The sequence below is a fragment of the Otolemur garnettii genome, unplaced genomic scaffold (genome assembly GCF_000181295.1).
Source record: "Otolemur garnettii isolate 467f Iridium unplaced genomic scaffold, OtoGar3 scaffold00086, whole genome shotgun sequence".
In the NCBI taxonomy this organism is placed as follows: Eukaryota; Metazoa; Chordata; class Mammalia; order Primates; family Galagidae; genus Otolemur; species Otolemur garnettii.
Genome location: NW_003852481.1, coordinates 5,611,963 through 5,629,650, shown reverse-complemented (window position 1 = coordinate 5,629,650; position 17,688 = coordinate 5,611,963). Strand labels below are relative to the sequence as shown.

General features: G+C 41.6%; 1 protein-coding gene across 2 annotated transcripts in view; it reads left to right on the top strand.

The window, feature by feature from the left end:
- The first annotated feature begins 4,441 nt into the window (after window positions 1–4,441).
- Window positions 4,442–17,688, top strand: part of USP28 (ubiquitin specific peptidase 28) — a 62,638-nt gene continuing 49,391 nt past the window's right edge. For both annotated transcript variants that reach the window (XM_003794757.3, XM_023516070.1), the window contains exons 1-2: window positions 4,442–4,517; window positions 6,200–6,332. In XM_003794757.3, the coding sequence (XP_003794805.2) occupies window positions 4,449–4,517; window positions 6,200–6,332 (202 nt within the window). In that variant the 5' untranslated portion in view covers window positions 4,442–4,448. The remainder of the gene's footprint in view (window positions 4,518–6,199; window positions 6,333–17,688) is intronic.

Here is a 17,688-nt window from a genome sequence, read left to right as displayed (position 1 = left end):
GGGGATTCGAACCCGCCACCTTAGGTGTATGTGGCTGGCGCCTTAGCCGCTTGAGCCACAGGCGCCGAGCCAGGATTATATTTTTCTATAAAAATTACATGGTTTCCAGATCTCGGTGATTGTAAATGGAGCTGCAATAAGGAATCTATTGTATTACGATAAAATGATGTTTTTTTCTTCTGGGTAGATACCTGGTAATGTGATTGCAGGATCAAATGGAAGGTCTGTTTTCTCTTTGAGGCGTCTCTGTTCTTTTGAAGGAGGCTGCATTGGTTTGCAATCCTCCAACAGTATAAAAGTGTTCCCTTCTCTCCATATCCATGCCAGTATCTGTAGCTTTGGGACTTGGCGGTGTGGGCTGTTCTCACTGTGGTCAGGTAATATCTCAGGGTGGTTTCGATTTGTATTTCTCTGATGATTAGGGACAATGAGCATTTTTTTTTTTTTTTGCAGTTTTTTTTTTGACCAGGGCTGGGTTTGAACCCGCCATCTCCGGTATATGGGGCCGGCACCTTACTCCTTTGAGCCACAGGTGGCGCCTGACAATAAGCATGTTTTCATGTGTTTGCCCATTCATCTGTCTTCTTCAGAAAAGGTTCTATTCATGTCTCTTGCCCAGTAATAGATGGGATTGTTTGACCTAAGTACCCATGAACTAACCATGAATGGATTAATAAACTGTGGTAGATGTGATTCAGCCATAAAGAGATGGAGACCTTACATCTTTTGTATTAACCTGGATGGCACTGAAAAACACATTCTTCTTAGTAAAGTATCATAAGAATGGAAAAGCAGGTATCCAATGTACTCAATACTAAGATGAAGCCAGTAGATGAAGTAATACGTGCCCACACAAGAGCAAAACTCAATTTAATTCAAGTTGAGGGGAGGGGGAGAGGGGGAAAGACGGAGGGTTGGGGTGCTCTCACCCAGCGGGCACCATGTATGGGCATATGGCACACCTCCTGGGTGGGGGGCACAGCTACACCAGGGACCTTACCTAACAAACGCAAACTCATAACCTAATCATGTGTAGCTTGTATTAATCAGAAAAAAATAAAAATAAAAATGACATTTGTGTTTTCAGTTTTGCCGTGGCTAAATCTGGATCCTTTTTAGTCTAATGATCACTCTCCCAGAGGACCGGCCCTTACTTTGACAAGACTTGTAGCCTCAAAGACTGCTGGTTTCAGCAAGGTTGGGTTCCATTTCTAGCCTATGACAGTAGCCTGTGACTACAACAGAAAAGACTCCCGATGCTTTTTGGAGGACTTTAGAGGGATGTTAGTTATTTCTATTTGTGTGATGCTCTTTAGTGTAGCATGGAGGCCTCAGCTGTTGAATTACATTACATAGGATACTGTTTCTGTTTACAGCTGGCAGTAAGGGTAGGCAGTCTTTCTTTGAGACCCATGAGGAACTGGAGGATAGTTGATGGTGAAATAACAAGTCCTGAATTGGGACTTAATTCTAACATGACCTGAGGAATGATATAAATTCGATTTCTTCTCACTGAATTAATTTTGAACTATTTTGTTTTCAGTATTTATCCAAAAAGATCGTTGTGTCTCAAGTTGGAGCAGCCAGTTGTTTCAATTGTGCTTTACTTGTAAATTGGTGTTTTTCGTGCAAAACAAGATAAAATGATAGGGTGAAGGCATTAAGCCTGAAAAGGGGTTATAAACTGATCTTGTGGTAGCTGGAAATTAACAACTTAGGTTTTCCCATGATTCAGATTAATGAAGAGAAGACATTCCATAGTTTATTCCCTCTGGAATTATATATTTTACTTAGTAACCAGAAAATTCTAGCTTTAGCTATACTTCTTAAGTAATCTAACTCAGAACTTTAAAATATGACGGTGGTAGTATCATCGGTTAATTACACGATTGGAAACTTATTGTCAGTGAAAAAATGACACACACAAATGGCATGTGCAGTAAGCTTAAAATAGCACATCTTCACATTCATGCAAATTCCTGGGCTCCTTCTCTGACCTACTTACGGGCTGCTCACCGAAGGAAGACCTGAGGCACTGGAAGCATCCATTAAGGCTGCACTATTACATGCAAATGTTTTAGATATTTGTAGTTTTTCTGTCTACTCAGATATCTTTCATAAGTGCAATAAGTATTTTTCATGATTAAACTTTTAAAAGAGTAATAGATTTGGTGCTTCAGAATGTGCCTGACAGGTAGTACCTTATTACTTGGGGTTTGCTGGTTCTTTTTTTTTTCCTTTTTCTTCCTGCCTTTTTTTTTTTTTTTTAAATTGTTGAGGATTCATTGAGGGTACAAAGAACCAGGTTACATGGGTAGTTTGTGTCAGATAAAGACCCTTCCATAATAGTGTTCCGCCCTTAAAAGGTATACCCCCCCTTCTTCCCTCTCTCTCCTCTCCCCATCCTCCAACCCCCAGGGTGGGCTAGGTCATCAGTTGTCCTCATATCAGAATTGAGTACATAGGATTCTTGCTCCTCCATGCTTGTGATGCTTTGCTAAGAATAAAGTATTCCACTTCCATCCAGGTTAATACAAAAGATGTAAAGTCTTCATCTTTTTTAATGGCTAAATAGTATTCCATGGTATACATATACCACAGCTTGTTAATCCATTCCTGGGTTGGTGGGCATTTAGGTTGTTTCCACGTTTTGGCAATTGTAAATTGAGCTGCGAAACAGTCTGTGCAAGTGTCCTTATGGTAAAAGGATTTTTTTCCTTCTGGGTAGATGCCCAGTAATGGGATTGCAGGACCCAATGGGAGGTCTAGTTTGAGTTCTTTGAGGGTTCTCCATACTTCCTTCCAAAAAGGTTGTACTACTTTGCAGTCCCACCAGTAATGTAAAAGTGTTCCCTTCTCTCCACATCCATGCCAGTATCTGTGGTTTTGAGACTTTGTGATGTGGGCCATTCTCGCTGGGGTTAGATGATATCTCAGGGTGGTTTTGATTTGCATTTCTTTAATAATTAGGGATGATGAGCATTTTTTCATTATGTTTGTTAGCCATTTGTCTGTCTTCTTCAGAGAAGGTTCTATTCATCTCTCTTGCCCAGTGGTATAAAGAAGTTCTAGCCAATACAATCAGGCAAGAGAAGGAAATAAAGGGCATCCAAATGGGGGCAGAGGAAGTGAAACTTTCCCTCTTTGTTGATGATATGAGCTTATACTCAGAGAACCCCAAAGACTCAACCACCAGACTCCTGGAAGTGATCAAAAAATACAGTAATATTTTAGGATATAAAGTCAATGTCCACAAATCGGTAGCCTTTGTATATGCCAATAACAGCCAAGATGAGAAGGAAATCAAGGGCACAATTCCCTTCTCAGAAGCTTCAAAGAAATGAAATACCTAGGAATATACCTCACAAAAGAGGTGAAGGACCTCTATAAAGAAAACTAGGATCCCTTAAGAAAGGAAATAATGGCTTGGCGCCTATAGCTCAACCGGCTAAGGCGCCAGCCACGTACACCTAAGGTGGCAGGTTCGAATCCCCAGCCCGGACCCGCCAAACAACAATGATGGCTGCAACCAAAAAATAGGCGGGCATTGTGGTGGGCGCCTGTGGTCCCAGCTACTTGGGAAGTGGAGGCGGGAGACTTGCTTGAGCCCAGGAGTTGGAGGTTGCTGTGAGCTGTAATGCCACGGCCCTCTACCCAGGGGGACAGCTTGAGGCTCTGTCTCAAAAAAAAAAAAAAAAAAAAAGAAAGGAAATAGCAGAGGATATTAACAAATGGAAGAACATACCATGCTCATGGCTGGGAAGAATCAACATTGTTAAAATGTCTATACTTCCCAAAGCAATCTACAAATTCAGTGCCATCCCTATTAAAATACCAACATCATACTTTCAAGACTTGGAAAAAACAATTCTTCGTTTTGTATGGAATCAGAAAAAAACCCATATAGCCAAGGCAATTCTTAGTAATGAAAATGAAGCTATAAAAAAAATAAAGTAATAAAAATGAAGGGGGCATCGGCCTACCAGACTTTAGGCTGTACTACAAGGCCATAGTGATTAAAACAGCGTGATATTGGCACAAAAATAGAGACATAGACATCTGGAACCAAATAGAAAACAGGGAGATGAAGCTAACATCTTACAGCCACCTAATCTTTGATAAACCAATCAAGGACATAGACGGGGGTGGGGGGGAGAATTCCAATAAATGGTGCTGGGAGAACTGGATATCCACCTGTAAAAGACTGAAACTAGACCTGCACATTTCTCCACTCACAAAAATTGATTCAAGATGGATAAAAGCCCTAAATCTGAGGCATGATACAATAAAAGTCCTCAAAGAAGGTTTGCTTGTTCTTGACAGTGAAAAATGCAAGTCTGAGCCTGGTTTACCTCAGATGCCTTTATTTCTTCTTTAAATGCATCCAGGTTTACTGTCTGACTGACTTGTCCCTGGCTTTTTTTGTTTTGCAAATATAGAGCTGCCAAATGCTGTTAAATCAACTGAAAGAAATCACAGGCATTCAGGACCCCTCCTTTCTTCACGAAGCTCTGAAGGTGGGTTTTCAGACCCTTATTAGTCATCAGGCTTTAAAATAGTTGTCCATAGCATAGTTTTGTCGGTTCAAGCTACTTTTATGGCGAAATTGAAGTGCACAGAGGGACGGAAGTTCTACAGGTCAAATGACCCAGTGCCCTTATCATGTAAATTATAAGGAGATGGGGGAGGCTTAAGATGGGAGAAACTCCACAGGGTCGAAAAGATTTAAGAAACACATCAACCAAATGCACTGTATAGACTTTATCAGGGTCCCGATTGAAACCAACTAAATAATTTTGAATCAGGGACATTTGAATTGGTTATTAAAAAACCAGTTACTACCCTTTTCCTTTTATTTGAGGCAGAGTCTCACTCTGCTGCCCCAGGCTAGTGGGCAACTCAACTCCTGGGCCCAGGCAATCCTCCTGCCTCAGCCTGTGGAGGAGCTGGGACTGCAGGTCTGTGCCACCATGCCTGACTAATTATTTTTTGTTTTTAGCCGAGCTGGGATCTCAGTTTTGCTCAGCTGATCCTGAGCTCAAGTTATCCTCCCACCTCAGCCTCCCAGAGTGCTAGGATTACAGGCAGGAGCGACTTTGCTTGACCCCAAAACCTGTGGTTCCTCTTACAGTGTGATAATAGCATTGTGGATTGTATTGAAAAAAATACACTTTCTGGAATGTTGACCAACAATTTAAGATGTTTAGGATTTGCTTTAAAATACCTGGGGGAGGGTAGACAGTGTAGGTAGGATAAGAATGGCCACAACTTGATAATTGTTTAAGCTAAGTGGCAGCTTGGTGGGGTTCAACTGTTCACTTTCCCATTGTAGACATTGGACATGTTTCCTAATAAAAAGTTAAAAACAAATATGGTCATCAGTAGAAAAATAGGTAACTGCTCCACATACTTTTTTTTTTTTTTAAGAGACAAGAGTGTCATTTTGTCGCCCTCCATAGAGTGCTGTGGCGTTGCAGCTCACAGCAACCTCCAATTCTTGGGCTTAGGTGATTCTCTTGCCTCAGGCTCCTGAGTAGCTGGGACTACAGACGCCCCACACAACGTCTGGCTATTTTTTTGTTGCAGTTTTGGCTGGGGCCGGGTTCGAACCCGCCACTCTTGGTATAGGGGCCAGGCGCCCTACTCACTGAGCCATAGGCACCGCCTGCTCCACACTTTTACTGTAGAGGCTAACTTCACACAACGTCTGGCTATTTTTTTGTTGCAGTTTTGGCTGGGGCCGGGTTCGAACCCGCCACTCTTGGTATACGGGCCAGGCGCCCTACTCACTGAGCCATAGGCACCGCCTGCTCCACACTTTTACTGTAGAGGCTAACTTCATACAGAATCTCTCTGTTAATTGATAGCCTCCTTTTTTGACACAAAAATACCTTAAACTATTCTGTGAAATCAGGAGCAGTAGTATCTGAAGAATGAGAACAGATCTCCTCTGGGGTTCCCTTTTTCTCTGCACGTAGTGGGAAAACAAAAGAGTCTGGGGGCTCCTTCCTGTGCTGGGACTGGGTGTTTGGTAGATGCTTTCTGGCTCTCTTTTTTGAACCCCTGCCCTAGAATTAAGCCTGAACTAGTCAGTGTGTCACCAGGATAGTAAGGAGTCACCACCCAAACCTCACTCACGACTTATTTTAAATCCTACGATGCTCTACTTTTGAAATTTCTATTGTTTTTCTTTCCTTAGGCCAGTAATGGTGACATTACGCAGGCAGTCAGCCTTCTTACCGATGAGAGAGTTAAGGAGCCCAGTCAAGACACTGTTGCTACAGAACCTTCTGAAGTAGAGGGGAGTGCTGCCACCCAGGAGGTCTTAGCAAGTAGGTACAGCACGTCAGTCTTGCTCCTTCTTTGAAAGTTCCCTGCCCATCATATCAACCGTTTGGAGCTAATGATAATAATAGCAGCTAATCACTGAGTCATTGCTTTGTACCAGGCACCATTCCAAGCACTTAAATGGTTTCGCTCAGTCACTCATTATTTAGCCCTTATTTAAGGAGCACCTGCTATGTGACACATGCTAGGGAATCCCTGCCTTCGTGTAACTTATTTTTTATTTGGGGGGAGGTAAATACGTAATATAAATAAAAATAAACTGGTGCAAGGGAGGTGAGAGGGTAATTCCTGTCAGGCCCTGAGACGGGGGTGCTGCTTGGCTTGCTCGGGAGCTGCAGGGAGGCCAGAGGCTTAGTGAGTCAGCAGGGCAGTGGGCTGAGGCGGCCGAGGAGGTGGAGGCAGAGGCAGACCAGGCAGAGCCCTTTAAGTGCTGGCTTTGCTCCAGGTTAGCTGGTGGCTGTTGGAGAGTTTGGAGCTAAGGCAGGATGTAAACTGGTTACCATTTTCTGGGTATCATTCTGCCTGCTGTGTGAGAACAGAATGTGGGAGGACAGTGGTGAAGATCATGGGTCAGATCAGAGGCCTTTGGGGCTGAAACGTGCTTGCATTCTGTCTGGGTAGTGAATTTTTTTGCAGTTTTTGGCCGGGGCTGGGTTTGAACCCGCCACCTCCGGTATATGTGGCCGGCACCTTACTCCTTTGAGCCACAGGTGCCACCCAATAGGATTTGATTACAGGCAATAGGATTAGATTACAGAGAAAATAAGAGTTGTCAGAGAAAGAGAAGAGTTAAAGGTGACTCAAGGGTAGAATTGTTTTTTTTTTTTTTTTTGGAGACAGGAGCCTCAAGCTGTCCCCCTGGGCAGAGTGCCGTGGCATCTCAGCTCACAGCAACCTCCAACTCCTGGGCTCAAGCGAGTCTCCTGCCTCCGCCTCCCAAGTAGCTGGGACCACAGGCACCTGCCACAACGCCCGGCTATTTTTTGGTTGCAGCCATCATTGTTGTTTAGCGGGCCCAGGCTGGATTTGAACCTGCCACCTTGGGTGTACATGGCTGGCGCCTTAGCCACTTGAGCCACAGGCGCCGAGCCAAGGGTAGAATTGTCTTAACCGAGATGAGAATAACTGCAGGTAGAACAGATTTGGGATGGAAAGTTGAAGAGGTCCGTTGGGGGTAATACTGAGTCTGAAATGCCTGTTAGACATCCAGGTGGAGGTGGCAAGAATCATAGACCCAGGTGCACAGTTCCAGAAATCCAGGATGGAGACAGGTAAAGCTGGACCCATAGCCTATAAATGGTATGTAAAGCAGTGAGACTGGCAAGCTTTCCAAGGGCACGAGTGTAGGAAAGAGGAAAGATTTAGAGACTAAAGCACTAGATGTTCTCAGTGTTGAGAGGTTAAGAGAGTTGAAGTGTCCAAGGAAAACCACTAGAGTGGTGCTCTGGAAACGCTGCTTGCAGGAGGAAGAACCATTAGCTGGGTCAGATAGGCTATTAGCAGTTTTGAGCTATTCCAAACATAGCTGCTATGAATAGTCGTTTGTGTGTCTTTTGATACGCATTGCAACTTTTCCCAGTGAATGATCCTTTTGAGACTGTAACTGTAGTTGATTTGTTTTCACTGGTGTGTAGTATTCCATGGGCTGGATAAGCGACATTGTATTTATTTGTTGCTTGACTGTGGGGTTGTTTCTGGAAGTTTTGGTATCATCAACAAGGCAAACAAGGCTGCCGTGAGCTGTTTGGATTCGTGTTTCTGTGAACATATACAAAGAGTTTCTTTATTTATTTTTTAAATTAAATCATAGCTGTGTACATTAATACAGTCATGGGGTACAGTGTGCTGTTTTTATATACAATTTGAAATATTTTTATCCAACTGGTTAACATGGCCTTCCTGTCATTTTCTTAGTTATTGTGTTAAGACATTTATATTCTACATTTAGAAAGATTCACATGTACCCTTATAAGATGAAGCATCGCAAAGAGTTTCTTTTAAAGTGTAGAAGTGTATGTGCCTAGCAGTGTAGTTGGTAGGTACTACGATACACACACTCATCTCCAACTTCATAGAAAATGACAGTATTTTCCAAAATGATTTTTTACCTACTTGTGCTCCCACTCACAGTTTAAGAGTAACCATTGCTCTGGAATTAATCATATCAGATTGGGAAATTGTTACCCATTCATCTGATGCAAAATGCTGTTTCAGCTCCCCTCCCATAGATCTTCAGAGATGCTAATGAAAACATTGGGTTAATTAACAAAAGAATGGTGAAAGGCTGGGAGGAGAGTCCAAGGGCTCTTCCCGGGAAGGTGAAGGTGTAAATTTTTAAATGATTCTCTTCTGGTTTTTCTGTGGTGCTTGGTGCATTTACATCTTCTCCCAGTAAGTGAAGGCTGTTTGGGAATCAGTGTCTATGGCAGTCAGGACTCATCTGTAGTCCCTCAGGGCTACCAGCATCATTTCTTACTTGCCAAGGCCTTCCCACCAGGGAACCCGCCACAGAGCTATCTGTTGTCTCCTTTGCTGACAGTTACTATGCAGAATAGTTACTATTGGCATTTTGTGCCTGAGAAAGTGCAAAAGGAATATGTCTGAATTCAGCCTGTCTCTGCGTTGCTCAGGGCGCCCATTTCCACACATTTGTGGGAATTCTGCTGAGCATGGATATGTCCTGCTTTAATGTACCCCTCTGATTTCTATAGGGCCGTGCCCTATAGAGGCAGCCCTTGAATAGGTCAGGTTTGCCTTGCTCTGGCCACTGCTGCTGAGTCAGTAAGAGCCAAACAGAAGGCTTTTACTGTAAACATAATGCTAGGAAAACAGCATGCCGTTCACTCACCAAGCAGATTTGTTTCTACCTTTGATCAGAGTGACATCCTTCATTCACTTGGGAACTGCCGCCCACAAACCCAGCAGCTCTTCATCAGTCAGAGCTATTTATGAAGCAGCTCCTCACACAGCTCCAGAGTCAGTCCGAGGGCAGAAGAGGCTCCTGACATTCCCCAGGTCTAGTGGATTCTGTTTTATTGGGGAACTCTTCTGGGCACTGCGGTCCCCCATTAGAGTGTTTCTCTGATATCACCCCAGACAGCATGCATATTTCAGGTTTCAAGATCATTTTGTGTCCTCATTCATAGGGATAGCGACAATTAATGCCTGATGACAAGGTGATAAATGCCCCTCAAAGAGAAATTCTCTAGTCCAAAGCCCCAGGAGTTGTAATGTAGTTTGTCTCTGCTGGCACTCCAGCTTCTGTTCTTTACCTTATAGGCTGGGAGAACTTACTGGTTCCCATTTATCATATTCTTTAATGCTGCTTGAAGGGTGGGGTGCTTGTGCCTTCTGTTTTACAGTCCTAGGAGGGAAAACATTCCCAAAGCAGGTCCAGCGCCTGCCTCCACGATACAGTCAGATAAAGGAGATGCAGTCACTTTGCATGAAGCAAGTTCAAATCTAACCAATTCTCCTCTCAAATTTTACCTTACTTTCATCAACACTTTCTTAACGGTAGCCTCCATTAGGACTTTATCAGTAGATTTGGAAATCACACTGCATTGAACTCCTGGGTCAGGGAGTCTGAGGCTCTTACCCACTTGTGTACATAGGTTTTGGACCCCCAGCCTGCAAGGAGTAGAGCCAAGGGAGTCCTTGGACTTTCTTTTTGTCAACCTTTATTTTGATTAGCCTGCTTCAACATTGTCCCATGACATTTTTTTTTTTTTTTGAGACAATCTCACCTGGGGGTGATTGCCATGGCCTTTATAGCTCACAGCAACCTCAAAGTCTTGGGCTCAGTCTCCCAAGTAGCTGGGACTACAGGTGCCTACCACATCGCCTGGGTGTTTTTTTAGAGATGGGGTCTTGCTCTTGCTCAGGCTGGTCGTGAACTCCTAAGCTTAAGCAATCTGCCTGCCTGGGCCTCTCAAGAGTGCCAGGATTACAGGCCTCAGCCACTGTGCTGGCCTCCGTGAAATTGTTGATCAGCTTTCTCACTGTAATATTTTTTCAGTCTTTAAAATTTCTCCAAACTGGGGCAAATGGAGCAAACTTGTTTGAAGCTCTTTAATGTTGGGGAATCAGTAGGGCTCCCTTTGGTCCACCAAACTTTGCAAGTGTTGTACAGACAGTCCCTGAGTTACAAACATCCAACCGATGTGTGAGTTACACTTAGGAATAGAACCTTTTACAGGTGATAGGTAAATGTACCTATTCCCACTTACATACAAATTCAACTTAAGAGCAAACCTACAGGGCCTACTTTGTTCATAACTCAGGGATCCCCTGTATTACACATTTTAACCAGAGTCCCACCAACGTTTATTTGATTCATCCTGTTTGTTAATAACCATCTAAATTTTTATTACCCTGAAGAAATGAGTCCCTTAACTTTTTCTTTAGTCTCACCCCATCAATATATTTTTATTCATTTTGTTAATAATCTTTTAAAAATTCCCACCTTCAGAGAGGGTGAACTACCCATCTCCAGCTCCTTAGGAATTCTCAGGCAGATCTGCTTTCTGCCCTTCAGCACAACTTCTGGCCTCCGTTGGGTGGGTGGGGCCAGTGCTTATGTGACTTTGACCTTTGACTAAACTTTGGACCTGGCCCCTCTGCCAGGCACCACTCTCTGAGCTTGATTGGGCAGGCCAGTGTCTAAGTGACTTTGGACTAAACTTTGAACCTCTGGCCAGAGGGACTACAAGTAGCTGGGACTACAGGTGCCTACCACAATGGTGGTGCTCCACCAGGTGGTGCTCTCTGAGCTCAGTTGGTGGGGTGGAGGCTGGGGTTTAAGCAACTTTGGATTAGTACTCTCCACTGGGGGGAGGCTTTTTGAGCTCAATTGGGTGGGCAGGGCCTGGTGCCTTTAGCGACTCTTCTCTGAACTTTAGACGTGTGCCCCCATTGGGCTGCAGCCCTCTAAGCTTGACTGGACAGGCCATGCCTGATGCCTGAGTGACTTTGTCTGAGCTTTGAGCCTACACTGTCCACAGAGCTACAGCTCTCAGCACTTGATTGGCTATGGTGCCTAATGCATAAGCATTGTCTGCTGAACTCTGGATCACTACTGCCTACTGATTCTTGTCTACCTGGAGATACTGTCTGGGGCTGTGGATTCACGCACTTTTGTTAGTGTGGCAGTGGCACGGCAACAGTGAGGAGTGGACTCATCAGGGACAACTTATCAATTCAACTAAGAAAGTATAATTAACATATCAAAAAAGAGGAAAAAACTGGAAATACTCATGAGGAAAATCAGCAGAAGAACTCTGGCAACATGAAAAATCAGCAAATCAATGCCTCCTGGGATGTCAAAGAAAATATATCAGAAAATTCCATCCAGAGAGAAATTGCTGAAACGTCAGAAATAGAATTTAGAATATGGATGGCAAATAAGATAATTGGAATGGAGGAAAAGATGGAAACAGAACCAAAAAATAGTTTAGAAGTTGTCTCAAGAAATTAATGAATTCAAAGACAAGGTCACCAAAGATACGGGACAGAATGAGTGAAGATACACGAGAGCTTAAGGAATTGAAAAAGGTATTTGAGGACCTTCAAAATACAGCGGAGTCCCTCAGAAGTAGAGTTGATCAGTGTAAAGAAAGAATTTCAGATAAAGAAGATAAGACTTTTGAACTATCCTAAGCATTCAAAGAGACAGAAAAATGGAGAAAAAGAACAGAATATTCCCTAAGAGAGTTATGGGATCATTCCAAGAAATCAGACATCTGAATTAATAGGGATTCCTGTAGAAGAGGATGGTCCCAAAGGCACAAATTCTCTACTCCAAGACATTATGACGGAAAATTTCCCAAGTATTGCAAGAAATACAGAAATTCAGATAGTAGATAGTTTCTGAACCCCAGCACAATTCAATCCAAAGTATCTCCTAGACACATTGTAATTAATTTTGCCAATGTTAATATGAAGGACAAACTTCCGCAGGCTTTCAGGCATAAGAAAAGGATTACTTACAAAGGGAAAAGTATAAGGGTGACTGCAAATCTTTCAGCTGAAATTTTCTAAGCGAGAAAAGGATGGTCATCGACCGTCAACCTTCATAAAACAATTTCCAGCCAAGGATTCAATACCATGTTAAACTGAGTTTCATCTGTGATAGAGAACTCAAATACTTCACTGACATCCACATGCTAAGGAAATTTGCCATGACTAGACCAGCTCCATAGGAAATACTCAGACCCCTACTTCATAACAATCAGTAGAAGGATACACCACCAATGTAAACCTACCCAGAAATTAAAGAACAAAGCCTAGCTTCCACAATGGTGGGAGGCATAAAATTAAGCTCTGGGGCTCAGTGCCTTAAGCGGCTAAGGCACCAAACACATACACCAAAGCTGGCAGGTTTGAATATAGCCTGGGCCCATCAAACAATACTACAACCAAAAAATAGCTGGGTGTTGTGGCAGGCACCTGTAGTCCCAGCTGCTTGGGAGGCTGAGGCAAGAGAATCGCTTAAACTGAAGAGTTTGAGGTTGCTGTGAGCTGTGATGCTATGGCACTCTACCCAGGGTGACAGCTTGAGGCTCTGTCTGAAAACAAATAAACAAACAAACAAACAAATTTAAGGTCTGGACTTCTGAAAAACAAGATGACCAAAGCTCTGCCGCATCTATCAATTCTCTCAATTAATATGAATGGCTTGAACTCTCCTTTAAAGAGGCATAGGCTGGCTGACTAAATACAAAAACTCAGGTCAGATATCTGTTTCCTATAAGAAACTCATCTCAAAGGATAAAACAAGACTCAGGGTGAGGGGATGGGCAGTGCTATTCTAGGCAAATGGAAAGGAGAAAAAAACTGGGATTGCAATCTTGTATGCAGATACAATTGGATTGAAACCAACAAAAATAATGAAAGACAAAGATGGATACTACATACTGGTCAAGTATGGTCATTACAATAGATGACACTATATATTGGTCATTTCAATAGATGTTAACTATTGAAATCTCTATTTTTGAAACACAGAATAAAGAGATTTCCATAGATGTTAACTATTGAATGTTAACTATTTATTGTGTGTTTCACAAATAAAGAGACTTCAATAGTTAACATCTATGCACTCTATCTGAGTACTCCTTGATATATAAAACAAACTCTAACTGATCTGAACAATATAATATATATTCCTGCACTATAATAGTTGGAGATTTTAATACCCCATTGGCAATACTGGACAGATCCTCCAAGCAGAAACTAAACAAAGAAATAATGGACTTAAACAAGACCTTAGGACAAATGGACTTAACAAACATTTATAGAACACTTTATTGTAACCAAACTGAGTAGACATTCTTTTCACCAGCCCAGGGATCATCTTCCAAAGTTGATCATATCTTAGGTCACAAGGCTAACCTCAACAAATTCAAAAGAAAATTATCCCCTGTATCTTCTCAGACCATCATGGAATAAAAGTTGAACTCAACAGCAGCAGGAAGCTTCATACTCAAATAAAATCATGGAAACTAAATAACTTTATGCTAAATGATAGCTGGTAATAGATGAGATCAAAGAGATATCATTAGATTTCTGGACCAAAACGATAATGAAGTCATAAACTATTGAAATCTGTGGGATAGGCTTGGCGCCTGTAGCCCAGCTGCTAGGGCTCTAGCCATATATACCAGAGCTGGTGGGTTCGAACTCACCCTGGGCCTGCCAAACAACAGTGACAACTACACCCCCCTCTAAAAAACAAAAAACAGCTGAGTGTTATGGCAGGGCACCTGTAGTCCCACCTACTTGGGAGGCTGAGGCAAGAGAATCATTCAAGCCCAAGAGTTTGAGGTTGTGACCTGTAACACCACAGTACTCTACTGAGGGCGACATACTGAAACTCTGTCTCCAAAAAAAAAAAAGCAGAAAGAGAGCAAGTCAGCAATCTAATGGGCCATCTCAAGCAACTGGAAAAGAAAGAACATCTAATCGCAAACCCAGCAGAAGAAAAGAAATAACCAAAATTAGAGCAGAACTAACAACTGAAATTGAAAATAAAAGAATTATTCAGAATACCAGTGAAATAAAAGTTGGTTCTTTGGAAAGATTAATAAAATTGATAGACTCTTGGCTAGAATAATCAGAAACAAAGAAATAAGATCTCTCATAACTACAATCAGAAGTGGTAAAGGGGAAATAACAGTAGATGCCAGAGAAATACAAAAGATTTTCAGCAATTACTACACAAAACTCTATTCCCAGAATACGGAAAATGTAGAGGAGATGGACCAATGTCTAGAAGCACAATACCTTTCGAAACCCAGCCAGAAAGATTTAGAAATCTTAAAGTAGACCAATATCAAGTACTGAAATAGCATCAATTACACAAAATCTCCCAAAAAAGAAAAGCCCTGGATCAGATGGTTTTACATCAGAATTCTATCAAACCTTCAAAGAGGAACTAGTTCCTATAATGCATAAACTTCTAAAACATAAAGAAGGAATCCTTTCCAACACATTCTATGAAGCAAATATCACCCTGATTCCCAAACCAAGAAAGGACCCAACAAAAAAGGAAACTATAGACCATTATCATTAATGGATATTGATGCAAAAATATTCTTTTTTTTTTGAGACAGAGCCTCAAGCTATCCCCCTGAGTAGAGTGCTGTGGCATCACAGCTCACAGCAACCTCCAACTCCTGGGCTCAAGCGAGTCTCCTGCCTCAGCCTCCCAAGTAGCTGGGACCACAGGTGCCTGCCACACGCCTGGATATTTTTATTTTTATTTTTTTTTGGTTTCAGTCATCACTGTTGTTTGGTGGCCCAGGCTGGATTTGAACCCACCACCTTAGGTGTATGTGGCTGGTGCCTTAGCCACTTGAGCTACAGGTGCTGAGCTGATGCAAAAATATTCAACAAGCTCTTAGCAAACAGAATACACCAACACATTAAAAAGGTTGTACACCGTGATAAAGTGGGTTTTATGATAGACAGACAAGGTTGGTTCAACATACATATATCTATAAATATAATACATAATACACCACATAAATAGAATCAAAAACAAAGACCATATGATTCTTTCAATTGATGCAGAAAAGGCTTTTGACAATATCCAGCATCCTTTCATAACAAAAACACTTAAGAAAATAGGCTTAGATGGAACATTCCTTAAGCTGTTAGAGGCTATCTCCAGCAAACCCACAGCCAGTATCATTGAACAGAGTAAAACTCAAAGCATTTCCACTGAAATCTAGAACCACACAAGGATACCCACTGTCTCCCCTGCTATTTAGCATAGTGTTGGAAGTCCTAGCCATCAGAATCAGGCAAGAGAAGGAGATCAACAGAATCAAATGGGGACAGAAGACGTCAGACTCCCTTTTTGCAGATGACACGATCTTATACCTAGAAAACCCCACAGATTCAACTACAAAGCTTTTAGAAGTGATCGAGGAATATAACAGTGTCTCAGGATACAAAATCAGCACCCACAGATCAGTAGCCTTCATGTATGCCAACAGTCAACCTGAGAATAAAATCAAAGACTCTATTCTTTTTACAGTAGCACCAAAGAAGATGAAATACCTGGGAATATATCTAACAAAGACATGAAAGATCTCTATAAAGTGAATTATGAAACTCTGAGAAAGAAAATAGCAGAAGGTGTCAACAGTTGGAAAAATACAACTGTGCTCATGGCTGGGAATAATCAACAATGTTAAAATGTCCATACTACCCAAAGCAATCTATAGATTTAATACAATTCCCAACAAAGCACCAATGTCATACTTTAAAGAACTTGAAAAAAATAGTACTTGAATTCATATGAAACCAGAAAACCCCCTGAATAGCAAATACAATTCTTAGAAATAAAAGCAAATCTGGAGGTATCATATTGCCAGATTTCAGGTTATATTACAAGACTGTGGTGATCTAAACAGCATGGTTCTGGCACAAAAATAGAGATGTAGATCTGTGGAACAGGATAGAGAATCCAGAGATGAACCCAGCTGCATATCGCCATTTAATCTTTGATAAACATAACAAAAACATGCAATGGGGAAAAGAATCCTTATTGAACAAATGGTGCTGGGAGAACTGGTTATCCACATGTAGAAGACTGAAACTGGACTCATACCTCTCACCATTGACAAAAATTGATTCTTATTGGATAAAAGATTTAAATTTAAGACACAAAACAATAAAAATTCTAGACTAGAGTGTGGAAAAAACACTTGAAGATACTGGTCTGGGAAAAACTTTATGAGGAAGACCCCCCCTAGCAATTGCAGCAACACCAAAAATAAATAACTGGAATTTGATCAAGCTAAAAAGCTTTTGTACAGCTAAGGCACCACAGACAAAGCCAAAGAGACAGCTTTTGGAATGGGACAAAATTTTTGCATGTTATGAATCTGACAAAGGCCTGATAACTAGAATCTACATAGCACTCAAACAATAAGGAAAGTGCAAACAACCCTCTCTGTAAGTGGGCAACAGATTTTAACAGAAATTTCCCACGTATGGCAGACGAATGGCCAAAAAACAAATGAAAAAATGTTCATCGTCTTTAATCATCAGAGACATGCAAGTCAAAGCCACTCTAAAATATCACCTAATCCCAGAAGACTATCCCACATCACAAAGTCCCAAAACACCAGATGCTGGTGTGGATGTTGAGAGAAGGGAACACTAGTACACTGCTGGTGGGATTGCAAACTAATACAGCCTGTTTGGAGAGAAGTATGGAGAATCCTCAAAGATCTAAAAGTAGAGCTTCCATTTGACCCTGCAGTCCTATTACTAGGGATCTACCCAGAAAAACAAAAATCATTTTATCACAAACACATTTGTACTAGAATGTTTATTGCAGCTCAATTCATAATTGCCAAGTCGTGGAAGCAACCTAAGTCCCGTCAACCCATGAATGGATCAACAAACTGTGGTATATGTATACCATAGAATATTATTCAGCCATTAAAAAGATGGAGACTTTACATCTTTTACATTTATCTGGATGGAATTGAAATACATTCTTATTAGTAAAGTATCGTAAGAATGGAAAAATAAATATCCAGTGTAGGCCATACTAATATGAAATCAATATATAAACAATTATGTTCTCATAAGGACAAGAAAACACTAATACAGTCCAGTTTGAGGATAGAGGGGGAGGGGTGGACATTTGGCAGAAGGAGGGAGGGCATGAGATAGGATTTCATCTAATGTGCACATTATGAGGGTGTATAACACGCCTCTTGGGTGAGGGGCTTTTCTACAAGTGGAACTTTACCCTGGAAGTGAGAACAACGTAACCTAAAAATACTAATTTGAAAAAATAAAAAAATACTCAAAAAAAAA